The sequence below is a fragment of the Prinia subflava genome, chromosome 10 (genome assembly GCF_021018805.1).
Source record: "Prinia subflava isolate CZ2003 ecotype Zambia chromosome 10, Cam_Psub_1.2, whole genome shotgun sequence".
In the NCBI taxonomy this organism is placed as follows: domain Eukaryota; kingdom Metazoa; phylum Chordata; class Aves; order Passeriformes; family Cisticolidae; genus Prinia; species Prinia subflava.
The window spans coordinates 7,472,759-7,499,164 of NC_086256.1; the positions used below are offsets into that span (position 1 = coordinate 7,472,759).

At 46.6% G+C, this 26,406-nt stretch overlaps 1 protein-coding gene across 3 annotated transcripts in view; it reads left to right on the top strand.

The window, feature by feature from the left end:
- Window positions 1-24,914, top strand: part of LOC134555496 (BEN domain-containing protein 5-like) — an 898,337-nt gene extending 873,423 nt beyond the window's left edge. For 2 of the 3 annotated variants that reach the window (XM_063407113.1, XM_063407114.1), the window contains exons 12-13: window positions 13,371-13,467; window positions 24,759-24,914. In XM_063407113.1, coding sequence (XP_063263183.1) covers window positions 13,371-13,467; window positions 24,759-24,882 — 221 coding nt within the window. In that variant the 3' untranslated portion in view covers window positions 24,883-24,914. Of the gene's footprint in view, window positions 1-11,741; window positions 13,253-13,370; window positions 13,468-24,758 lie in introns of those variants that run through there. The other variant, XM_063407115.1, reaches the window with a different exon arrangement.
- The last annotated feature ends 1,492 nt before the right edge of the window (window positions 24,915-26,406 follow it).

The window sequence follows — 26,406 nt, forward strand, 5'->3', positions numbered from 1 at the left end:
AATCTTACAATTCCTTCTCTGGACACTGGCTGGTGACAAAGGTTGTGTGAGTAGGTCAGGCTTGGTCTGAACTGGTTTGCTATTTCTTGTGAAAGAATCCTTTATTCCTTTCTATGTGGATTTTTTTTCCACACAGGCCAGAAACTCCCTGTCTTTTTTTGTGCTTTCTCTGCTCTTTGTCTGTTAGAATAGCTGAGGTATATTTCTCTTTTAGCTACTTCAGTCCCTGCAAAGCCATGTACAGAGCAAAGACTGATTTCCTGCACCATCTTACTAAATGAATGGTTGGTTATTCAACTAGAACACAGTCCCAAAAATACCAACTCCCCCAGCCACTGCCAGGCCCTTGCAGTGTGATCCACCTGCCTTTCCTTTGGGTTTCCAGCATGCTTAAGGTAGATCTGCAGCTCCCATTTGAATGCAGTTCAAGACACGTAGTTCTGCCTCATTTCCAGCCTCACCAGTTCCTTCCCAGCCTGTCATCCCTTGTCCCCTATTCCTGGTCCCTACAGCCCTGCACCCCACTTGCAGATGCTCCTTGCTCCCCTTGTTTGCTTTCAGCTCCTCCCTGTGCCCTACCAGCTTGTTTTCACAGGCAGTGAATTTATTGCTGGCTGGCACACGCCAGTGCTTGGACATACATTCAATTATCTTTGAACAATTTCCATTTACTCTGGCTCTGCTCTTTTCCCTTTCAGTTTCACTGAGCACTGCCTGTATTTTCTCAGAGCTTTTTCCACTGCAACACAGCCTGTTTGTGTTCTCCCTGATTTTCTTCTTTCTTTTTTTTTTTTTTTTTGCTTTCCACATTTTCCATGTTTTTGTTAAGCTCCCTCACTAAACTCTAGTGACCATTCCTCCACTGCTGTCTTTTCTTACATTTGCACTGAAAAGGGTCCAGGTTTAACCTCAGTGTGTTAAATGCTCCCTTCAACTGGAAGGAAATCAATGGTACAGGCAGATTAGGGTTTTACCTACTCTCCTACACCAAAATGTATTTCTTTTTGATGTACAGCGATCTCCCCCTTTCTTGTGGTTTTACTATTACCTGGTTTTCCATTAAAACTTTTATGCCAATGGAGTGCACTATGAGGATGATAAGGGTCATTTCTCCTGTCAGGTGAAGGTGCTCTCAGGTATGGAATCTTCCCTGAGAGCATGCCTACAACTCAGATTTGCTGTTTCCACTGGCTGTACTCCCTTCCCTCTTGCTGGTAAAACACGACTGTACTTGGACCAACTCTTTCATAAAATCCCTTATTTTTTTGTAACAGAGACATTTGGATTTGCTATCCACAGAGAGACGGGATAATGCTAGAGAGGAAAGGTTTTGATTGTCCATCTCTGGAATCATACAGACTGGATGACTCTGTTGAAAAAATGACTCTTAGTCAAAATCTTCAGGAGCAGGGAAGTATCTACAGCACAGAGGGACTCAAGCTATTTTTAAAGAAGCTGCTTTAGGCACAGGAGAATCAGCATGAGGTGAGCTGTGCAGGAACACGTGAGGCTGGAGTTTGAGTGCTTCTCATCATAGTTCAAGTGGCCCTGGAATGCACCACAGGTACTTCTGTGACTGCACCAGATACCAGCCTGTCACACAGCAAAGGGCTCCTCACCTCCAGTGGGGGCTCTCTCTGCACTGCCATCCCTTGATTTAATCAAATTCTCATCATCTGGATGAGAACCTGTGGAGATACCATGAAATTTAGGAAAGATGGCAGAATGTGATCTACCACCAGGAGAACAGGAGCCACTTGTCTGAGCTGTCTCCCTCACAGCTCATTAGCAATAGGTAGTGGTGTGAGCTATCACAAAGGTACCCTCTTTAAATGCTTTTCTTCCACCCACCCACCAGCAGTTTGTGAGCACAGCCACAGGACAGAGACCTTTGGCCTTTCTCCTGCGAGTACCTGGGTATCGCTTACTTAGTGGGCACGGAGCTAATTGAAGGGTACTTAATGCCATCAAGCATTGGGATGTATTTATATTTTTAACTACATGTAAGTGATTATCAACATTATAAATAATTACAGTCTGCCTCCCAGCCCCTCTGCTCCATTCCACCCTGCTAATTGCAGCGCTTAGATCTCAATGAGCTCATTATGTTTTGTCGATATTCAACTCTTTGGCTCGCTCACTTTGGAGGGACCGGGGGGAAGCACATGGGAGCTAAAGATTGGAAATGCCAAGCTCCCAGGGATTTGAGTTAGCAATCATCGCTGCTTCATCTCTATGCACAATTTATTCAACACTCCACCTTCCCTAATAAATTATAGATCCCTCAAAGGGAAGCTTTGCCAAGAGATGGGCAATTGCCTTGCTCGCGGGGGAGCCCGTCCTGTGAGGTATTGAGCATCTCTGACATCTGGTCTTGGCAGGATTGGATCCCTCCTGCCCTTCCCCTCCGCCCGTCTCTTCCACCCCTTTTGGGAAGCATTAACCTTTTCACTGTGATGTATGCGAAAGGGCGACAGTCAGCAGTGGCAGCTCCTAATGGATTCTGTTTGTCTGGCTGTTTGTTTGTCTGAGCTGCCTGCAATGCTGTCCAGACCTCTTGGAAAAGCAAGCCCGGAGTGCAACCAATGTTTTAATTAGCAGCAAAAGGCAGGGAGGCTTTTAAAGAAGAACAGTGTTTGAATTCAGAAGTTAAGAGCAGACGAATGTGGGACAGGGGACTTGGGATTCCATCCAGCTGAAGACAGTGGTGCCCGAAAACAGGAGCTGAATTTCCAGTCTCAGGGCAGAGTGGTGAATAGTGAGCTGATTAGAGTGGTCTTTTGGGGCTTGTGGGCTACAGAGAGGTGCCCCGTGCTCTTCTTCCTGGAAATGCAAAAGGAGCAGAGGCTTGTCATAATTGCCTTACTAAGGACTGAGAAAAAACCTGGTGGAGAGTGTTCCTATAGAGCAAGATCTGAGCCTAAGGAACTGAGATATAGGGCAACCCTTTGCTGACCCCTCCATGCTCAAAAAGGTTCAACTCTCCTTTCCCCTGGCCTCATAGCTGTTTTCCCTAATTCTGTCTTAAGATGGAGATGCCACTGCCTCTCCAGGAGATATTTTTCTCGTGCTTCACTAGTCTTATCAGTAGAAAGCTTCCCCCAAGTCTAATCTTAATCTGTTTTATTCTAAATTAAGACCATTGCTTCTTGTCTCATCACCAGCAGATGCTGAAAAGTTTATCCTGTTCTACAGCAGCCTTTACTTATTTGCACATTCTCTATCACAATTCCACGGCCTAAAGTCCAGAAATCTTTTCAGCTTTTCTTCCTTGGACTTTCTGTACTGATCAGGCTTCTTTTTTAGCCCTTGAAGTATCCAGACAAGGAAGCTGAAATTAAACCAACCTCAGGAGCTTTGTGACCCTACAGCAGGAACCCTGCTTCCTACAGGAGTGTGGGATGCAGCTGGGAGCTCATCCAAGCAGCTTTGCAGTGACCAGAGGTGCTGCTCACTGAAGAGACAGCCCCAGCCCTCTGCATCAGGGCCACAGCTGCAGCAAACATCCTTTGGCATCTGTGGGTGAATATTCCCCAGCGATTCCACATGATCACCAGAGCCAGGAGTGGCTCTGGGAGGGAGGAGCTCTCTCCAGGTGTCACAGGGGCTGTATCACCTGAGCTGGGGATCAGTGAGGCTCCTCCAGGATGATACTGGAACTTGTGAACAGAGGCAAACAGTGCTTCTGGAATTATTTCTTGTTAGTAATATGGAGATAGAGATAGGCAACACAAGCAGAGAGTGAGACTGTGCCAATAGCAAAATAGGATAGGTTTAATAGGAGAAGAGTCACATAAAATAATTTAACCAGAGGCTGCTGGTTAAATTACAGTCACGAGCATGTTGCTATGAAGCCCCATCACCAAGGATGGCAGTGGCTGTAAAGCTGACCCACCATTCAATGTCCAATTCCCTCACAAGGACTTCCTCTGAGATGCCCCTTTTAAAATTCAAGGGCCACTCCTACGCTGACTGTACAGTAAGACACTGCCAGCTGTTCCAGGAAAGGTGACAGTGACAGGAGATGGTGGATCTGAAGTTTGGCAATGGCTTATTCCCATCAGAGAAGCACGGGGAAGAGACAGGCAGTGGAGAAGGGGAGAGCTGCAGACCTTTCCAGCATCTTTCTGTGGACACAGCCCTGCTGCTGCCAGCAGCCCTTCCCCAGGGCACATGATGTAGGAAAACAACCCAGCTTGAGTGAGAAACTGTTCTAGAAAAGGCTTTGTGACAGCAATCAGAGGAGTGTTATTTGTGGCAGGGACTATATATAACTATATTTGTGTGTGTGTGTAGATTAAATAAATATATATATATATATGTATATATATGTATGCATTGTGCCTTATCACTGCATTCCAGCTTGAATGTAAAACACAAAGGAAAAATCAAAGGCTTTAGAAAAAGCTAAATTTATCTGGGAATGGGAATTATATTAGCAAAGAGGCAATTAATTTAGGAGTGGTGGAGATTATAGTAATATTTTACTTCTTCCCTACAAAGACAAAAATATCATTAGTTTCTCTGCCTACCAGTAATAGCTGTAATCCTCCTCTTACCTTCCAGCACCACCTCTCTGGAGTGACCACCTGTGGTGAGGTGTGTCCAGATGTGGGAGAGCTCTGGCCCAGCTCATGTGTGTCCCTGCAGATAACCCAAGTGAGGGATGGGCCCTTCAGTCTGAGGGAGCAGTGGGGGCAGAAATGAGGTCTTGGCATTCATGGCCTGCTGGCCCTTCCTTCCAGCATTTCTTCATTTCGCTCTGGTTGTCCTCTCACCCTTCAGTGCCAAGGAGCCATCCCTTGGTCTGGAGCTTCTCTGCCAGCCCAGCCCAGCCCAGCCCAGCCTGCCCCTTGCACAGGGAGCTGGAGCTCTGTCTCTGCTTTTTCCCACTCCAAAGCCAGTCCTGGATCTTCTTTGTGCTCTGGAAACACTCCACTCCCAGTAGAGCTCTGGGCTGCCTGCAGCCTGCCCAACAGCCCCTTATTCTGAATCAATACTTGCAGATACTGGAGATAACTCAGGGAGAGAAATACATTAATGTAGACAAGGAAACAAAGATAATGATATTTTTTCTCCCCCCCCCTCTTATTTTTTCTTCTTCCTTCCCTTCCCCCAAATGAAATTTTTTGTTTGTACTCCCCCCGTCCTCATCTCTATGATCTGCACTTAGCAGAGCTCCAGACTCTTGAATTATTTCACAATTTTCAATAACGCATTAAATCTTTTTTAAAAACTGCTTGTTTTAATTGAAAAAATTTCAATCAATTCACCCCTTCTCTACCCTCTTGCCTTCCTCCCCTCCCCCAAACAGACCCATTTGCAGTAAATAATCTGTAGCCAGACTTTCTGCTCTAAAGAAATAAATAATTCTGAATTTGCTGAATCCTGCCTGATCTCCCAGCTTTAAATCACTGCACTTTGTACTGAGCTCAGCTGAAATGCTGAACACACTGAAGCATGACTATTACTTGGAGACTGCAAGTGTTTTTAAAGGCACAGCCTCTGAGGCCATGGACCTTTTTCCTCGCAGGACAGATGGAGAGAGGAGCTAGACCAATTCCTGAGGATAAGTGGTCCCTTCCCTGCATTTGGCCCACTACAAATGCAGATGGTGCCTTATCTTGACTTAACAAAGACTGACTGAAGCAGGATAAATTCAATGTGTCTCTGAGCAAGTTCCTAAGAGGAATCTTGCCTTAGACCATCTAACAGCCACTGGGCTGAGTCCTTTTTCAGCTGGGTGACCTCAGGCAGGTTTCAGGAGGTCATCTACATCTGCTCAGACACTGGAGAGCAGATGCCCGTGCTCCCAAGTGCAAATAGTTCCACTTGGACACAGCAGAACCTGTGGTATTCCAGCAGGGAAGGAAGGTCCCCTAAAATCCCAGTGAATCCTGCAATCACTGCCAGTGTTCTTCAGTTTTTATCTTTACTCAAAAACTTTAAAACCAGGTACACACAGGCTTCCGTCACAAGGGAACACTCGTGTTTCTCAGTTCCTCGTGTTTCTTAGTCAAACTCATTTCTTAATTTCTTCTTTTTAGGATTGCTCTTGTCAAAGTTATTGACTATGCCCTGTCTGACAAAGGAAGCTGCATCTGAAGAGGGAAAATGCAGCACACAACAGATTACTGATGCCTGGTTGTGATTTATACAACTCATGAGCTTCCAGCAATTTAGAGATGAGAAATGGTTTATCCACACTTTGGTGTGTCGAAACACTCTTTCTACTATTTATCTTGAAACTGATTTTGTTTGGGTGGTAGTAAATGTTATGCCCAAAGCTGTGGGTGGAATGTCTAATGGGAACTTCCAGACCTGGAAGAACAAGGATCATCATGTTTCTGAGCTGAGACGTGAGGGACTAAGAGGATCCCCAAAGAGTTCAGCTTATGATTTTCCAGTGTATTTTGGGGGGTTTAATTACAATTGGAAAGTATTGTTCTGTTCTTGCACTTCCAGCCAAGCTGAAAACAACTGTTAAGGCTTTGTTTTTCATGCTGTTTTTCCCCCGTGCATTTGAGAACATTCATCAGCGATAGATGAAGGTTGTGAATGCTGGATTTTCACTTGGAAATTTCTTCTTCTGTCCTCATCCCTTCTCAGTACATCAGAGAGAATCAGCTCTGTAATTTTCATTGACTGTGTAAAGAGCTGAGGTCAGCTAATCCACAAGGGCTCTTTCCCAGAGCTGGCAAGTAACCAGAATTAAACAATAGCAAAGATCAGAAATGCTAAAATCACAAAAGAGATTCATCCTATGTTTTCCTGCTACTCTTATTAAAGATCCATCAGACATGAATGTGAGACCAGTAAATTCAGGCCCAAATTAATTTTGGGATAGCTTGATAGAAGCTGTTACAATCAGGTTTTAGATGCATAATTTTAACAGTACACCAAATTACGAAGCGATGCTGATGCAATATTTTAGTAAATTAAAATGTACTGATACTGAAATTCATTCTTTCAGGGCTTTTTTCTTTTTCAGCTGTGAGCTTGGCTATGACCTCTGTCCCTCAGAAAGCCTCATCAGGAGTCAGCAATGCCAAAATATTTAATAAACCATTTTCTTTGGTCATTTTATAGCTTAGGCCAGATTACCATTTACAGGAGGGCCCATTTCCATCTCCCACTGGTGTAAGATGAGCAAAATGTCACTTGCATGGAGCAATGTGAAGATGGCATGAGGATAATGGGCAGCAGTCAGAGGTGTCCCTGTAAAACCATGATCACAGCTCTGGGAAAAACACATGGATTCAGAGGTAAAATGGGCTGTGGCCCTGTGGTGTTCCCAGTGTTACTTTGGTGGTGTCTGAGACATCTCATCCCTCACTGTTTCTGTGCTTGCTTGGGGCACCCTGAATTTCCTGTACCTGTCTGTGTGTCTCGAACCTTGTGTTGAGTGGGGTGCTCCCTTCTCATGGCCACACGTGTGGCAGCCGCTCTGCAGCTCTGTGTCAAGGGCAGGTTTCCATCAGCAGCAGGATGTGCTCAGCTGGGCACCTCCTTCACACGTGCCCAGTCTCACAGGCTGCAGAGCTGGGGCACACTGGTGCTCCCCACACTCTGCTGCCCCTTGGTGCAGCACCCTGGCAGGGCCAGGAGCCCTTGGCTGTGTCCAGCCCCTGGCTCCTGTGCAGCACCTCCACCTTGTCTGTTCCCTGTGTCCAGGTCTTAGGTGGACTCTGCCTGTTTCAGTTCAGTCCATGAGGACAAAAGCCATGGCTGGTATTGAAATGAGTTCATGGGAAACACAGCGTGGTCCTCGAGCACAGTCCCTCTGGCAGAGATAAAACAGCACTCTCCAAGATACCTGTTCTCCAATCTCCTCTTTCAGAGCAGGAGAGAAAATTACAGGCCTCTGATTACTCAGGGAGAAGAGCGCATAACTCCCATCTTTGCAATTTCTTCCACCACAATCAAGCATTTCAGGAAAAGGGCCTGAAAGCCTGAAATAGTCAGTCAGGGATCTTTCCGCCCGCTTCCTTCCCTGATAGCACACAAGAGGAATAAAAATGAAGGCTCGTCATTGCTCTTACCTTTTGCTTCCAAAAGCATCTGTCCCATCTGGGATCAGGAGTTGGGGCTGTTGGGAATGAAAATGCTCTCCCTGGGGGAAGTCCCTTTGCTATTTCCAGGCTGGCAGTTCAGGGCATTTATAGATTTTAAGGCTGGATGGTCTGGCTGCATTTCTTGAGTTTGACCTGCCGAGTACCACGAGAGGGTGTCCCCAGTAATTCCTACATTGAGCCTGGTTCTTATACTGGAGCTATGGAAAGCCCTATCTCCGCCCCACATTCCCATTTTAGAAGCTTCCTCCTTTGATAAAGATTTTGAAATATGTAATCAGCTGTGCATGGCATAGGCATTGGGAACAATTTTTTCCCTGGAGTGAATTCCAGGGAAGGATGCATCATCAGCACCCAGACTTGCACCATTTAAATGCTGGTGAAAAGCCTTGGAGTAGCCCCCCTCCCCACCCTCCTTCACCACCAGGTCTCTATTTTGCCCCAGTCACATTTTGCTTGGAGTGGGCCCCCCATAAGTTGAGATTGGGGCAGCATCTGTATATTAGAGAGCAGTGTCAGCACTGTGAAACAAAGTAAGTAACTGGTGAAAACAGCTCTGCTAAAATAGAGGACTAGCTCTGATCAGACTTGGCATGATATAACACGGTGGTTTAAAGCCCTGTAATGCCATTTTCCATTAGAGCTCTTGTTCGAGTCAGGAAGGGGTTTGATCCATTGATGGAAGCTGTTATAAACAGACGAGAAAGCCTCATCCATATTTCTCTTGAGATTGTATGAAGCTGACAATATGCTCGCTGACCACAGTCATCTGGGACTCTCCCAAACAAAATAACCTTCTTTTCATAAATAACAGGATCACTGTTGTGGTGGACTGAGATTTGCTGTAAAATTCAGTTGTGTCAAACAAAGAGCTTCTTCTGGTTTTTAATTTGAGCTATTAAAAAGATTCATATTTCTCTTTGTTCTCATTTTCCTTACCCTCTTTCTTCCTTTCCATTTTATTTTTTTTTTTCTTCCTCTCTGTCTGTCTTTAGGATAACTTAAAGCTATTTGTCTGAAACAAAAGACTTGTGTGGGTCTGGTCAGTGGTGCCTCTGGACTGAATGGTCACATTTCAAATCCTACTTAGGACTAAACTTGGATGAATTCCATAAGCTAATAACCCAGTGCAGTGTTTCAAATTGATGGAGGTGCTGTCCTCTAGATGAGACATAAAACCAGAGATCCAATCTGCTTGGCAGAGACCCCACAGGACTTATCAAAGATGAGTGGGGGCTGCTAACTGTTTTGCCCTTGTCAAATCCTTACCACCATCACAGTTTCTCTTCCTGTTCCAAAGCAATGACACTGGACCTTATGAAAATGAGATGGTGAATTTGAAGGAGCCATCCTCTTTTCTAATTATTTAAAGCAGTTTGCAGCGTCTGGCAGAAGGAGGAAAGAGAGATAATCCACTCACTTAAAAGTGGAATGACCCTGAATTTCAAAAAGCAAAACAAAAGCAAGCGAATGGTGCCACCATGCTCTGCAGCAGTGACATTATTAAAGGATCAGCGAGCTATTAAAGCAGCAACATTTAGTACCTCCCCTAATGACTTGTACTGCTAACTGGTTTCCAAATTGAGATTTTTATTGCCTCCATGCACAGGCAGAACAAGGCTCTGTCTGCGTTTCCAGAGGCTCGAGCTTAAGCAGACTGTTCACAATAGGCTCAATGAATCGTGTCAGCTGAAAACTAGTAATGGCTTTGAGAGTCCCCACTCCTCTGTCCTCCTTTCTTACCAGGGCTGGAAGCTTTGGGCTGTGGGGCATGGTAGGGACCATAAACATGCGGGATTTTGCAGAGAGCCCAGCACGATTCTTGAACCTCCTAACATCTGTGAAATTTGGCAGAGCTGCGCATAAACAGACTGTCCTGCAATCTCCCCAGATCTGCTGATGCCATTCACAGAGCGAATGCTGTGAGAAGGGCGTTTGCAGGAGGGACACTGGTTTGCACTTCCAGGTAGAAATACGGAGCATGGAGGAATGATTCTATGGAGGAGGAAGAGAGATGAGAGGGAGCTGCAGATGCTAGTGAAGGTGAAGACACACCCAGCTCTGTCCATCATGACTCTCCCAAATACATTTTGACTGCCTTGGATGAGCTGAGCTCCCATGATGGCAATAGCTGGGAAATGGCCTTCTGTCAAGGCTAGGAAGGGAGTTCCTGTGGGCACACAGCACGTGTGATTGCAAAAAGGAAGCTGGTTAAAAACCAACCAACCGACCAAACCACCCAGCAGAAGTGGGTTTGGGTTGCAGTAGCTGTTTTTCACGTGCTCAGGATACACTGTAAGCCAAAGCAGAGTCTGAGCCCTCCGTGCACCAGAGATAAATGCAAATGTTATTGCTTTAATTTGTTTTCCTCTACTGGTTCTGCACACCCGTGCTGCCGCCGCTTGCTGAGGGAGTCACGCCAGCTCTTGCCCAGGCTGGACAGTCACAGGGAGAGGCTGATGCTGCTGCTCCTGGTTTTATGTATCAGGTGCCTGATTTCCATGACAGAAACCGCTCATCCCTTGCGGAAGTGACAGGCAGAGCAGAGGGGGCAGGATGGCTGGAGAGACTCCTATTAGAACATGCACATTTTTTATCCCATGCTGGTTTGAGTCTCTTTTCATCATTGCTGACTGCAAGTTATTCCCATTTTGTGACTTTTCGGTGGATGTGAGTGGCACTGCAATTCCAGTTTCTTCACGCTCTCCATTTATCTGTGTGTCCATGCTCTGCAAAATGCCCTTACCCTTCTTGGCAACCTTAGCAAACAGGTCTCTATGTGGGTTGCAAATATATTCAGAACTGCAGGAAAATGGGGTGAAGTGGCCTGAGAGGCCCTTTGATGTTTCCTTACCCAAACTTTGTGCAGCACCAGTTACACCTAAACCATTCACGTCTGCTGTAGGTTTAACCTGCTCTTGAAGACCTCTGGTCTGGAGATTTCCCGACGTGCTAAGGCAGGTTATTCCAGTGGTTAGCTGTCCTAAGCTTCAGAAAGCTGTTCCTAAGACCTGAGCTCAGCAGGGGAACTGGATTCCTACAGGTCAGGGTTAAGGCAGAGCTGTAAGGCAGGAGCTTGTGGAGCCACTTCCTTGGCTGCACCCACTGCCATCCAAGGGCTTCCTCCCCCAGGACAGCAGGTTAGGTGCTTCCCACTGTGCAAACAAAAGAGACAAAGCAAAGGGCAGCAGGGTCACCTCTGGCAGAGCAGCTTTCTGAGATTGCCACTGACAAAATGTCCTAGAGACTTTACGGAGTCCAATTACCACTTTATGTCTTTAAAGTGACGAGTAAATGAAAGAAACTACAAGATCAAGCCACCTTAGTCTTCTCAATCCCTTAAGTGTCTGACAGCCCTCTCCCCTTCTTCCTCACTTCCTCAGACTACTCTGAACTCTTAACCTTTGCCACCGCTTTGAGTCCACATCCGCAGCAACCAAACTACCCCCAGCCATCCCCAAATTCCAGAAACAATCACTAAACACTTTCAGAGCAACACTGCCCTCCCTCGTATTGCCAAACTTTAGGCTGTTTCCAACTTTCTGAGCCTCCCCACATGCGGGGCTGGTCCTGGCCAGCAATGGGCAGTGCCACAGCTGGGAAATAGCCAGTGCTGACCCACACACACAGCCACTGCTGATCCCCACAGCTGCCTCTCCCTCCATGCAGACAACAGCCAGGAGCACCAGCTGCTCTGGCTCTGCCCTGCTGCTGGCCAGGAGAACAGAGGTACCCTCAGGAGGGACAGACCCATGGAACCATCCCCAGGCACAGTGGTGGGAGCTGGAGAAGCAGGACAAGATCGTTGGAGAGAAAAGCAGTGTCAGGAGTCATCCTCAGCCACTACTAGACCTGACTGGCCGGATTTCTGCAGAAGTAAAGACTGTCATATCAGTTTGACCTTCCTTACAAATAAATAAACAAACGATAAAGAGATCTCACAGTGATGCGTGAACCTGATGTCTCATGCTCACTTGTTTTGATGTGTCTAATGTAAGTGGGCGGGTAATAAAAGCTTCATTTAGAAGCCACTGTTTTCAACAGCGCTGCTGGAAGCCCCTGGGATGCTGCACTTCTGGAATTTTCCTCTAATGGAAACATCAGCAGATAGCTATTGATAAAGCAGAACGTGCACAGACGCACGCAGAAGAACCCAGCAATGGTTTATCTTCCTGGACTGCTGGGTGTTGGATGCAAAGGTCTCTTCAGGCTCCCTGGGCTCTGTACTCACCTCAGCTGCTGCCCTGCTGAAATGCTCCTCCAGGGCAGTGCCCTAGAGCACCATGTGGTTGTTGCAGCCTGTGTAGGCATCAGTTCAAAATAAGCAAATAAAGGAGCCTTCAGCCCCCACAGCACGGCTGTGGATCATGGGGTCCACTGGATATCTCCCAGCTGGACATTACCCTGTAGGTGATAAGGAGATGCTGCTCTGTAACAGGCAAACTAATGCTGACTTTTCACAAGGACAGCAGATTCACCCCATGGACATGTTGTCTGGGATATTGTTTTTCAATGCAATCCACAGGTTATTCAACTTCTTTGTAAGCAGCCGAGTCTTCAGGAAGGTCTGGTTCCTGTGCCCCTGAGGTCTCCATGGCAGCTTTGATGTGCAGCTCCTGCCTAATGCTGGGTTTAGGGGTCAGCTGAAGGAGAAATCATGTCTAGTGAGGAGAGAAGACACACCAGAGTTACTGCTGAACTCGTTAAGGTAACCTACTGTCCTTCCAGGCTGGTGCAAAATCACCATTTCAGGTCCTGAATACAACACAGAGAGAGAACAGTGAATTCTCCCACGACACTCTGGGGGTCAGAGCTAAAGGTGTGGAGGGCTGCAGCATTAATCCCAACCTTCAGTACACTGGTCCATGGCAGGTTCACACCATGGTATAGCTGACCTTGTATCCTGGATACAGAAATACTGCCTGTATCCAAGCATTTTAAGGTAATTATTTTCCCTGAATGTGGAAATTGGAAGGCCCCTTTTGTCTGGTGTATTATTTCATGAGAACCACAGGGATCTGCAGCCAGGCATGGGGGAAAGGGAGATTGTTTGCTCCTGTCTGTGTTTTTATGCAGCATCTGCCTGTGAAAACAAGAAGCAAACAAGATGACCCTCACCTTATCTGCCTCTGTAAGTCATTTTTGCCTGAAGCCTGAGCTCTGTGGGATGGTTGATGTAAAACTTGCTCTTGCATTAAATAGCAATAAATTACCTTTAGATTCTGCTCTATTATTATTATTATATTTATTTTTATTTCTAATGATTTTAAAAAATGCTCCTTAATTAAAAACTCACAGACATGAAGCTTGGAAGAAATGTGGCCAGGACATTCTTGGATTACTACAGGCTGAACTCCCTGGTGGAGGGACCACTAGCACCTACTCCTAAAACTCGGTAAGTCAGAAAGCAATTTCTCTTGCTTTAGCCAGGCTGCTTTTTTAATACCTTTCATGACTAAACTTCAGTGCTACTGCATTACGGCTTTATAATAAGTGCTAGTCCAACTGTGCTTATTTTATTGAAATTCCATTTGGAAATAAAGCATTTATGATCAGGAAAGATACCTGGTTTATGTCTGAAAAAATATTCAGAGGATTTTGGAGATATCAATATCTTTCCTGAATTCTGTCTGCTGTACACCAATCTCACACCAGTATCTTTAATGGACTTACCCTTCATTTATCTCCGGAGAGCGAATCAGACCCACTTTAATTTCGCAAAGTTTTAATTCTGGAAGTGAAAACTTTTTCAGGGCTTCAGGGAGTTACTGTCAAGCCTGTGCTGAGGCAGAGTTCTCCTCCTCCCCTTGGAGCTGCCGCAGGTTCCTCCTGCCAGCCCAGCTGGACATTTCCCCGGGGATCCCCTCTCGCTCTGAGCCCTTGCTCCAGTTTCACACCCAGCTCAGTGGGTGTTAGGCCAAAAGGAAGTGGGATGTGAAGTCAGGCACTGGTGAGCAGGCACAAAGGCATGAAATGCCCAAGCTTGGCTCGCTGCAGCACTGCTGGCCCTTCTCTGGTGTTGGCCAACTGTGTCCTTTGAGTGTCCCTTAGCTTGTGTGAGGAGCAGGGGAGATAGCATTGAACTGGAGATCCAGTTAATGGAGAACCAGCATTCCCTGAGCTGGAAAAGCTGAACAGGAACCAGAGCACCTGTTTCATGGGAAACATCATATTCAATATTTGCCTCTGTTCTGAGAAAAAAGCAACAACACCTCCAAACTGAAAAATTCCAATTAAATGCATTTGGATCAATTGGAATGTGTTTCATTTGGATTTTAACATTTAGCAGCACAACAAAATATAGTTTATATTTTGCAATGGAAAAGGCAATTCCAAAATGACAAGGGAAGCAACTGAGTGTTGAGATTTAACCCTTCCTTCTACCCACTTTTTTCCTCCCTTCAAAGAGTAGCTGTGGGAATGTTCCTTGTTTGCAAAGGAACATTTTCTTACTGAAGATTTTCTAGTGATGTGTAAGATGGATGTTACAAATATCAGCCCAGACCAGAGAGCAATTGCTGGAGCTCCTTCTGCTGCCTTTAAAAATCCTCTCATTCTGCCAGTTCCTTATATACGTGGTCAGAGCCAGGCTGCCTGTGTTAGACCTGCTTTGAGCCCATCTCCCTTTTCTGTTTGTGATCTTGACACCACAGTTTAGGCTGGCTCAAGGAGGATTGTCAGCACTGCAGTTCTGAATGCTCTTATCTGCAGAGACCTGCAGGGTTAGCAGAGAAAAACCATCCAGCATCTTCCTCTCCTCCGGAAATTGAATGTATCATTTCTCTCAGACTCCCAGGGGCCACAGCCTCCAAGGCTAAAAGCCCACAACTATTACTGAACCTAATTACCACCTGACAGCAAAAGTGCTTTTCCATAGCATCATCCAGTTACCTCATCAAAAGGAATGTTTGTTTGCTTTCTTCATTTTAAATTAAAGAACCACTGACAGTGGTAACTGAAGCATTTTAATCTCATCAAATATCCATGTCCATCTCTATAGAGACAGCCACGCCAGCAGGGAAAGATACACATCTCTAATCAGGTTGCACAGAGAAAATTTTTCTTGTTCCCCCACCAGAGCCTAATACAGTGAAGGATCTTTTGTTTGGGGGGTGCTGCCTCACAGTAAAAGCCTAAATACGGTCAATGTTCAGCCCTAAGCCAACAGATGTTTAAGGAGTGGATTTTTAAAGATTCATGTTGTTAATTTCCTGATGGATTTCAAATACCAGCTTTTCCCTGTAAGTAGATAAATGCCTTCTATTTGTACCCTGGGCTTTGTCACCTGACATTTGATCAGAGCCTTTATATCTATATAGACACCTGAAATGTACACCAGTGAAATGAAATTGTTCTTTGAAGCTGCTGTGTTAACTGCAATCCTCTCCAAAAGGAATTCTTGCAAACTGCTGGGAAACAGAAGGGAGATGGCTGTGGCTTTAAATATGCCTTGGCTAGGCACTGGCACTAGGAAAGGACTGGAATATGTAAAATGATACTAAATATCTGTGTAATCAGGACTAATTATATGGCACGGTTATTAGTGGAAACAGGACATGTTGTGCCCACAGTTGATGAAAATATATTAAAACATTACTGGATTTCACATAGTCATTGAAAGAAAGCTGCAGAGTTAATAAACGTGTAAGGGACAACTAATTGCCTGCTTTGTCCCAGACTAGGACAGGCAGAACAATTTCTGTTTGAGGGAATTAGTGCAGCCAAAATGTGTTAGAATGACAGGCCTGGAAATAGCACCAACCTGCAACACTTCCAGAGCGTGTGTGACCGTAAGGAAGGAAATGTTTGTGTTGGAATCACCATGTTTTGGAGAAGAAAATGGAGGCACAAAAAGGGAGAGGTGCCTGAGGGTGAGAAATAGGGACGGTACCCAAATTCAGGCACCTTTACAAGAGCTTTGTCCATGCAGTCAGGCTGTCAGAGAACAGCCATCCCACAGCATAGGCAATGCAGGCAGTTCAGTGGGAATGGAATCAGGATCATCTGGAGTAAGAGGCAACAACAGATGCAACAGCTCTGGTTACAAAACAAGACTGAGGCTGGAGACGGAGCACCCTGTGCTATCAAAAATGCAGCTTATTTCAAGGGTCAAGAGAAATAACTGTATCTGCATTCTGTGTGTAATGTGATTATGTGCCTGTAAATGAATCCGACTGGTTGGCTGGACCTGTGGTTAAATTCCACTTGTCCTTGCCTATGGGAGCCCAAATGCCACCTGTAGATCAGCAAATTACAGAATTGCAGATTGGTCTGGGTTGGAAGGGACTTTAAAGATCATCCAGTTCCATCCCATGGTGGACCTTCCACTATACCAGGTTGCTCCAAGCCCCATCCAACTTGGCCTTGAACACTTCCAGGGATGGAGAATCCACAGCTTTTCTGTGCAACCTCTTCCAGTGATGGAGCTGAGCACAGCTCATCCAGCTCCTCCAGAACCCCTCAGCCCCTTCCCTCTGAGCTTCCTGCAGCATCCCCCCAGTTCCCCCTGGAGTGAGCCCAGTGGCCGTGGAGTTTCCCACAGCCTGTAAAGGAAGGTCAGGTTTCAAGCAGTAACCCCAGTGTGTCCTGCAGTCCTCATGGCAGGGAGAGCCTGTGATCCCAAACCAACACCCAGCCCACAAAGACAATGTCTGCTGTTACCAGCATGCTAAGTAATTATTTTCCTGAGGGTGATGTGTCTGCAGCAAGGTAGGAAAGCGTCAATGACTCAGCTGAGGAGGGCTAGAAGGTTAGAGTATTTTCCTCTGTGAGCTAATGAATTAAAAGCCTTGCTGAAAACGCTGGATGCTCTTTGGAGTGACAAGCCAGCAGGCCCATGAATTTCTAGCAGGGCAAGAGAGAGCTCTGTGCTGCCTGCAGAAGCTGCTGGAGGAGAGAGCACTGCCACTTAGCTGTGCTTGAGAGAGGCTCAGAGAGCCCATCCTGGACACTAGGACAGCTCTCTAAGGGTGGGCTAAGTGGGCACAGAGCAGGAGAGAGCAGTGCAGGAAGGGGCTGTTGGACAGCAATGAAGGTTCATGCCCTTCCTCTCCTCTCGTTCCTTTTCTAAGCTGTTCAGTGACCAGAGAGTTCCACTCCCAGTGCACTCACAGGAAACCATTTGAGTGGGGCTCCCTTTGATGCTGCCAGTACCACAGGGAGCTCTTCCTCCTGCTGAATCTCTGTCCTGCTCTCACCTCTTTCTACTTGTGCCAGAGGAAAGGTCAAGATTTCTTGGGTTGAAAGTGTGAAATGTCCTCCTCTGAAAGAAGGATTGGTAAAAGATGAAAAATTTGTAAGAGACTAAGAGACAGCAGAGTACAGCTGTTACAGGGAATGACTAAGGTGGAAAACCAGAACTTTTGGTCAAAAATTCACAAACGCCAGACAACTTGCACTGCCTGAAGCTCATCCCTTTGCCCTTATCAGCATTTCTCTGTTCTTTCACTCTGGCTCCCTGGCTGCAACAAAGCCCTGGTTCAGCACAGCATCAGCAGAGAAGTTCTTCCCTCTTTAGACCACTGACATTTTTTCTCAGAGACACCAGGTTCATGTTAGTCATATTCTGTACCCATTGAATTTCAAATTCTAGATGTCCTGAGTGTTTAAACAGCTCTGGCAGAGGTTAGAGAAGATGGGCTTTGAACAAAGACTGTGTGGGTATCCTGAAAAATCCCACCTGGGCCTTGCTGGTGCAGCATTCTCAGCTCATGTCTGCCCCATATTTTCCTGTAGGTAAAACCCAGGTGCTCTGCTCGCAGGAGTGTTGGAAAAGAAATTCCTTCCTCTGTGGGAATCTTACAGTTGCTGCACTGATGCACATGAGAGAAAAGCCCAGGAGAAGATGAATAATTCTAAGAGTGGGGATTTGATGGCATGTGGCAAATAATGCCTGGAGCCACAAACTGAATGAAAAAAGGACAGAACAAAATATTGACTGGCCCTTCATTAATTGCCGTCTGTCCATCGTGCCCTGAATAAAGCAGCAGCCTTGTTGAAGAAAAAGTAGGCTGTGATGAGGTAATTAAAGACCCCATCAGAAGGCATATCTGCCAGGAGGTTGAATTAAAATTGCTCTGACAGCCTTTATTCTGGCAATTCCTCCTTTTGCTGCTTGACTTTGCAGCTCTAATGATGATGTATGAGAGCACAGCTGCATCTCCAGCAGGCTGGATCTGCCCGCAGGACTGTCCCACCAACCTCGGGGCCATGGGCACTGTCTTCTGCACCACACTGGGTGGGGCTGGGGAAACTCTTTGTGTGTGGGCACAGTCTGACCAAAGGTAGGTCCTTCTGCCTGGACACCTCATTTTGAGCCCCATCTCAACAGTAAACAGCTGTGCCCAGAGACTGTGTGTGTGGGCTGACAGGCTCTGATGCCATCCCAGGGCTGTGCTGCTCTCTGGCATGTGCTGAGCGTGGGTCCTTCTGCCCCACTGGGTCTGGAATGTTCTCCCCAGTTCACCTCTACCTGTGTTTGAGAAAAACTCCTCTCTACACTTTCAAACTCAGGATTTCTGAGGTTTCACCTATATCTGGTTGTACTTTCTTTGAGCTGGCCATGATTGATGTGAGAGCTGGGACTGAAGCCCCCTCCCTGCTTTAATCCGAAAAGGCTCTGTTTCCATCCCCAGCTCACTTGTCCCAAACTTAAATTATTGTCTTTTTGTCTTTTCTCCCACCATTTTCAGAGGCTAAGAGGAGAGCAGAGTATAATAAACAGAAAAAAATGTTCTAGACCAAATGTGAAAGATCAGCAAAACCTCCTACAGTTTGTAGAGGAGGGAGGAAATGGAATGAGGGCAGCAAAATAGAAAAGAGTCAAACAGCTTCAATTTGATTTCCAGATCGGTAAATTGTATTAGTAATGGGAGCACTACTAAGGTTTAAAGGCAAATTATATGTTTTACCTAAAAAATTAATTTGGGGGGGTTTTCCCCCTTCTTTATTAGTAATTATAATCTGACAGCTTGCTCCCACACACGTCTGCACGTTTTATGCAACTCTTGATGCTTGTAGCTGTCACTAAAGAGCAACTTCCAGGTTTTGAATGGTGACATTTACGTGGGTTCAGTGAAAAAGATTCATTTACAGAGTTTAGAGATGTGCAGTGCTTGGCCAGCTCCCAGCAGAGGCTTCACCAAAATTCCTCATTACAACAATTAGCTTCTCAAACACTTGGGAATGAGGCTGCCAGCTGCAGGGATTTTACCCTGCATTTAAGCACGTGCACACTAAAGCACATGCAAACACCCAAATACATGTCCAGCTTGGTCCTGCTCTTGGAGACTCCCTGAACAGAGGGAGTGTAAAAATACTTCAGGATAGGGAGCTGGTGTGCCTGACAGGGGGCCTAGCAGGCAAAAATAATCTGCATTACTGTATGAAGTAGACTGGGTCCACGTTAACGATCCCTTTCAAAATGAAGAAATGAAGGTGCTGTCAGCTGTTTTAATTTAATTTACTCCACCTTAATTTACTTTTTGGAAATGAGCTAAATGAATAAATTGAATTATGGCTACTTTAACTCTGAAGGAGCATATCACGTAAGAGCTTGCTGTGGTTTCACTAATCAGCTTTGCATTTAAACCCTAAATACATTTAGATTAGCTCTCACAGGCATCCTCACATAGGTATGCCTGCAGGTACCCACCTGCTTTCCTGGTCTTGTTGCTCTCAGGAAGCCAGGGCTCTATAAGGAGATTTACAGCATTTGTGTTACTTCATGCATCACCCTGGCCTGGGTTTTTCCTGCTCTGAAAGCAGAGACAGGGACCTGTGTGAAGGGTGGGTTGACACGGATAATGTCTGATGTACACAGCATGTTAATCCCAATATCATGCTGGTAACCTGAACGAGCTCAAGAGACTGCCACTTTCTGCTACATCTCATCAGGTGAGTGCAATCCATTATTGTCCTGCTGCTCCTTAGGAAATGGGAGGACAGGAGCCAAGACAAAACCCATTCCTATGCTCTCTGCAGCTGCCAGTTCCAGCGTCAGCAGAGGTCCACAAGGGTGGCTGTGTGTGAGCCGCATGAGTTGCTTGTAATTGTGGCTCCTTCTTCTCTTATGTGATGGTGTGGCTCCAGCTGTAAACTAATCTTGCCTCTGGGCAGTGTCTCCTGGATAAGGCAGATGTGTCTTGCTGCACTGAGCTGGGAAGGGAGGCCAGGAACTGAGGGATGGATGGCAAACAGCAGGATCCCTTCTGTGGTGGAGGGAGAGACATATGCACACCATCTAACATCTGCCTTCTCTGTGAGCAGTGTGGGCCAGCCCTTGCACTCAGGAGGGCACAGCCATAGCATATGGACCTGGTGAGATTTCCAGGTAGTGGTGGGATGGTCCACACACCACTTTAGTGGGGTTTGTATGGCCCAGAAGTCACAATCTGCTGTAATGGATAGATGGGCACCTGGAAAACATGACTACAGTCTCACTTACTGGAAACAGGCGCTGGTGACCGCTTGAAAAAAAGCAAAATCTAGCCTGTGGTAATGGCCGAGGAATTCTGACCTTTGCTCTAACATTTCAAATTTGTTTTTATTGCTTCTAATTGGCCTTGCTTTGGAGCATGCACATTATCTAACTGTCAGGGCACTGGCTGTCATTATCTGCTGGGTCATTTGGTTTGTGTTCTTTACGACTGAAACTTGTCAGGCATTCCCAGAAAATACTGCGCACCCTTGCAGTGTCAAACATGGAGCTGCTTAATTGTGCATCCCTGAGAGTGAAGCATTGGGACTGATCAGGCATTGATTGTTTAGCTGTGATGGATGCAATGGAAACGTGTCTCCTCTGTATGGAGGGGAAAGTGTAAAAATTAGATCAGCAGCAACACGACAGCAGCCAGATTTCTTAGTTTCAGGGATCAGAGGTTACCCATTTTCCAGCCTTGATGACTCATTTTTGATGCCACTCAGATGGCTTAGATAACTTTATTTTTACCTCCCTTTGCAATTTAAACACCAATTCTCTTCTATTTTGACTTTTCCTAATACACCAGCTGCAAAGTCACTAGTTCAAATCTCTTCACCTCACCTTGCTTCACGAGATGGAAACAAAAGTCAGGAAATGTGTGTGTGAAAAAGCTCAAAATGCCACAGGGGCACAAATGTGCTTCCACTGGTGGCTCTGTAAACCTCAGCCCATCCAAAACATCAGCCCAGTTTGTAAGTCTGCTTCCTTAAAATTCATTTTAAGGCCTTTAGGATTTGCTAACAATTAGAAATCCAGGTACAATAATTTCAGATGTGAACTTGTACACTACATTCAGAGCAGGTGTATATAGGGCTTATCCTCCTGTAGATGGGCTGAGAGAGCTACAGGCAGCAACAGCAACAGCCCCAGTTTTGCAGAGTAAAAACGAGCTATGCTGGGAGCCCCAGGCTGCTAGACCTCAGTGTGAATTATGCATCTGCTGTATTTAGATAGAAGCAATTTTCCTGTTGAAATCAGAGGTTGGCATTTTTTTCCCATGGGGTTCTGTAACTCAAAATTGTGTTGAGATCAAGCATGTAGCAAAGGCTTTTTTAGCTGTAAAGGTGAATGTATTCAGATTATTCAAGTGGTGATTTTTTGGATGTACAATTAGTTGAGTGAGAGATGTGGTATAAATTTGGTATTGTAATTGCTATGCCTTTGAGATTTCAATTTGCAAAACAGTTTGCATGGCTGCAAGATTAACTGTTGTCTGTGCAATGAGCTTGTAGCATAGCTGAGGTTTGATTGTGACTGTCAATTGGCTGTATGTCCAAAAAAGCACTTTGTCACAAGTACTTGATGTGAACTGAGTGGTTGATTCTCATGATGCTTCAGTTCAGTCGATGGCTGAAAAAGGCCAGTGTCTAAAAATCTCACATGTAAGTGCTGTTGGCATGACAGAATTTCCTTTTCCTGTGTTAACCAAATCAGGAAAAAGGAAGTTTAACACCCATTTTTATCCTATTTGCATATTTTGCATTGTATTGATTTCTTCACTTGTACAGGAGCATGGGAATGACACTCAGCAGTGCTGCTCCAGTGACTGGAGTGGGTGCAGAGAAATGGGGGTCTGCATGGAAGCCAGGAGCTGAGCCCTGCTGCCCATGCAGTGCTGGCTGTGCCCTGGGAGTGGGCAGGAAGGCTGTCAGCAGTGACATGGGCAGTGCTGATGCAGCCCCAGGGCAAGGGATGGGCTGCTGGCTGGCTTTTTGATGTTTTCATGAGTCTCCGTTTGGTTCACAGCTGCTGCTGTGTTTGAGTCTCCAGTGTTGTCTAGGAACACGTCAATGTAATTATACACAGAACCAGAGAAACTGCTTGTTCTCACTTCACTGTGCCTTTCAGGTCTCCCTCCAAGGGTCCTAATTTATTTATTTTTGTCTCAATGTTTATCTCTTCAAAATATCACTATGCCTTAGGTTAGTGATTGAACTGTAGAGAAGCAGTAAATGCTGAACTGGTGGCAGATGTGACAGTGGGGAGGGGAGGAGAGGAGGACTGGTGGAGGTAAAGCCCTCTAAGCCCAGGGCCCCATCAGCAATTTAAAAAAAAATATATATTAAAACATACTTCTGCAAATACAAGCAGAGGCACTGAAAAACAAACTTGTGTGGTGAGGAAGGCAGGTTTCTCTGTGTCACTACAGAGGGGCCCAATTCCTTGGGGTGAGTCAGGGTGCAGGGATCAAGAAAACTGAGGTTTCATCAGCTCTTTTCAGTCCTTCCCAGGTCTGCTGCGTGGCCTTTTACAGGTCACCTCACTTCTGATGTGTGACATCGATGTGTGACAGACAGCTCCTCTCCCTCCCAGTGTCTGAGTCTCAGTAGGGTTTGGTACAGCACCAGCACCAGCCTGCCCGGGCCAGCAGCTGCCGTGGGGAATACAAATAAGTGACCTTAGAGGGAGCAGACTGAGAGCTCAAGGAGCTCAGAGTAGGGGATCTTCTCATTTGTGCCCTGCCACAGCAGGGAAAATGAACAAAGCTGGCAAGGTATGGCTGAGGGGGCCAAAAGCTGCCTGAGGGAGCTCCCTGAAGGGTCACTGGAGTCCCTTGGCTGGTGTGAGCAACACTGACAGCACAGTTTGGTTACCTGGGGATGGGAATGGAGAGTTGGGTTTTGCTGCTTGTACAAAGGAGAAGCTGTCTGAAGGTGTACCTGCAGGGGATGGTGATGGCTGCTCAGAGATGGTGCTGCTCTGGGGTAAGTGTGGAGGGACCCCCTCTCCCCTGGAATTCCATAGGCAGGCTTAAAGGGCAGCCATGGTGGTTCCTCTGGCTCCTGGTCCCTGTGTTTGCCTCACAGACAGCTTTTCAGTCCCAGTGAGAGCCACCAGTGCTGGCAGGGGCTGTGAAGGGAAGGTCCCTGCTCTGGGGTAGCCTGGTGCTGGGTGAGCCTCCCTGAACAAGGGATGGTGCTGCAGGACCCACACCCTCTGCAATTCAGCCTCCCATCAAGCCAGGCCTCTGGACACAATGGTGTGAGTTGTGGTCCTTTTTCCTAGGCCTGGCTCTGTCCAGACAGACAGACCAGGGCTGAGGCTGTCTGGTCACTTCTGCCCATCTTGCTGTGACCAGTGTGTCAGGACCTGGAGGGAGGAGGGGCAGTGAGGGTGGTGGGCTGTGAGATGGAGGATAAGTGAATAAAACAGAAATGTTACCGAACTAACTGATAATAGAAATTTACTTTTCCTTAAAGTAGCAAAAATTCATCATGTACACTGTAAACACACACACAGAGGAGTGTTTTGCCTGGGAAATAAGTAGTGAGACCTATTCAGTTCCTTATCAGGAACTGAAGTGTTACAAAGCAAGTCTTCCCACCAGATAAGCTGTGGGAAGCTGGGGAGCTGGTTTGGTGGTGCCGGATTGTGAAAAGCTCAGTTCTTACCCTGTGAACTCCTGGGGCATCACTGCAAAAAGTACTTTGTGTTTATCACAACCCTGCTCCTTTGGAGGCCAGTTATAAAACTCCCACCGCTCTGCTGGGGCTGTAGCTTGAAAGGGGCATTGGAAACTCCAAACTATACTGGCAACTGAAATTTGGCACAAGTGCTAAATAATTGGAGTTAGATAACTGGAGTTACAGGCACAGTGAAATAGCAGTATCAGATCTTTGTGGGTTCTTTGAAGGCACTGGTCTGGATGCTGGAAGCACTGGCATCATGTGCCGGGTGCTGGGTGTCCCCTGGCCACACAGCCAGAGCCTGTCCCCAAAGACTGACCCAGCTGTGAACACCCCTGGCATGGGGGCAATCCAGCTGTGAGCAGATGTGTGAACCCAGACATCCTGTGAATGGTACATGCCCCAGAAGGAAATATTCACAGTGAGAGGAGGGCTGTTCAGGAGCAGAAATGAAGGGAAATATTTCAAGTACACAGGAACCTTGGTAGGAGGAAACTGTGGGAAGTGCTTCACCCAAAGAGAAGTAATTGGACCATTCTCTTGGAGAGCTCAGAGCTAGCACAAAGCCCTTGAAGCCTCCTGGAAGGACTAACCCTGCTCTGGCCAGCGAGGAATGGGACCAGCTGGTCTTTAACCACCTCTAATTTGTCTCGAGCTGCCAAAGCCTTCCTTACAGATGCACTTCACTGCGAGACTTCACACATGGCTTCTCCTCAGAGCGCACCCCGCACACGCGTACCTGCTGCTGGAACACCGCAGTGTCTGACAACACCTGTCCTCTCTCTCCTCCTTTGGCAGGAAGGACAACGTGCCGAACTACAAATGCCCTGCCCAGCGGGGCCCAGGGAACAGCCACGCTGGAGGAAAACCCGAGAAGAGGAGCCAGGCACATCAGAAGGACCCGTCTGTCTCCCTGCGCTGAGGAGAGGAGAGGAGAGGAGAGGAGAGGAGAGGAGAGGAGAGGAGAGGAGAGGAGAGGAGAGGAGAGGAGAGGAGAGGAGAGGAGAGGAGAGGAGAGGAGAGGAGAGGAGAGGAGAGGAGAGGAGAGGAGAGGAGAGGAGAGGAGAGGAGAGGAGAGGAGAGGAGAGGAGAGGAGAGGAGAGGAGAGGAGAGGAGAGTTGTAGGGCAAGGCAGAAGAACACGTCGCAGTCAGGAATCAATGATGTTTCTCCTTTTTTTTCCTAGACAAGTATTTCTAAGATAACAAATAGTCCAAGGAGCAAAGAGGGAGAGGGAAATTAGCTAGAAATTTTACTATTGATTCTTTTTTATTTATAGATGGTGAATCAATTTCAGCGCTCTTTTTTTTTTTTTTTCCTATCTGTGGGAAAAAAAAAAAGAGTGAACTGATAGATTTGCAGAAATCATTTGCGGTGGCTGAAAAGCTATTTGTTAAAATGAGAAAGCCTCTCCTTCCTCCCCTAGTCCCCTTCTCTCTCTTTAAAGGGGTAATCTATACAATGAGCTAACGAGGGAGTCCTGGCTCCTTTACTGCACCATGTGATGTCTCCCCTTTTAGTGTCAGGCTCAGAAGCCCTTAGCCTACTGCATGTGCTAGTCCTGTTAGCTTGCATTAAGAGAGCCTGATAAATAGCTTCTGGGAGCCAGGCAGGTGCTCCTCGGTGTGCAGTTTATCATCCACTGCATGGCTGGGTTTTTTGCTCTTCTGTCAGATCATTCCAGGAGAGAGGTCATATGAGAAATGGGACTGTCAGGCTGCAAGCATGAAACTTGCTGCAAGACCTGTCCAACAGGCAGGGACAGTGCTCCTCCATCAAAACTGTTTGGGGTCTAGAAAGACCAGACTTGGCAATAGATGTATGACTGAGGCAGTGTGAGTGAGGAGTAGTGCTGAAAGGAGTGAACAGGATTATATAAGAAACCCCAAGTAAAACCTCAACACCTCCCCGTTACATGGTCAGCAAGCAAAATCTCTGCTCAAAGCCACTGTCACTAGGCAGTCTTGTCCCCTGCAATGTGTGACTCTCTGAAACATCTGAATGTGATTCTCAAACTGGAGACAAAAGAGGGTGACCCAGAGTGGAGTCTGAATGTATCCCAGGGGATGGAAAGGGAGAATGCACTTAGAAGTGCTTCTTCTCAATCCATCAGAAGCCTTGGGAAGCAGCTTCTCTTCAGTCTTCTGCCAGGAGCTGGGCTGGAATGGTGGCTTGAGGGAGAGAAGGTGCCAAGATCCAGTAGGAAAGAGAGGGAAAGGATGAATGAGACTGAGGGTGAAAAAAGATGAGTGAAACATGACTGAATGAGCTCCTCTTGGTGGGGTGGCCCTGAAGAAGTACTGACCCCAGACACGGTTCTTTAGTAAAAGAAATGTGTTGGTTGTCCCTCTCCTCTTTCCCAGTGCAGGAATGCCATGATCTAGGAACACAGGCAGGCTGAGCTGGGTCCCAAATCCCAGTGGAGGTTCTGGGAGGGAGCCACTACT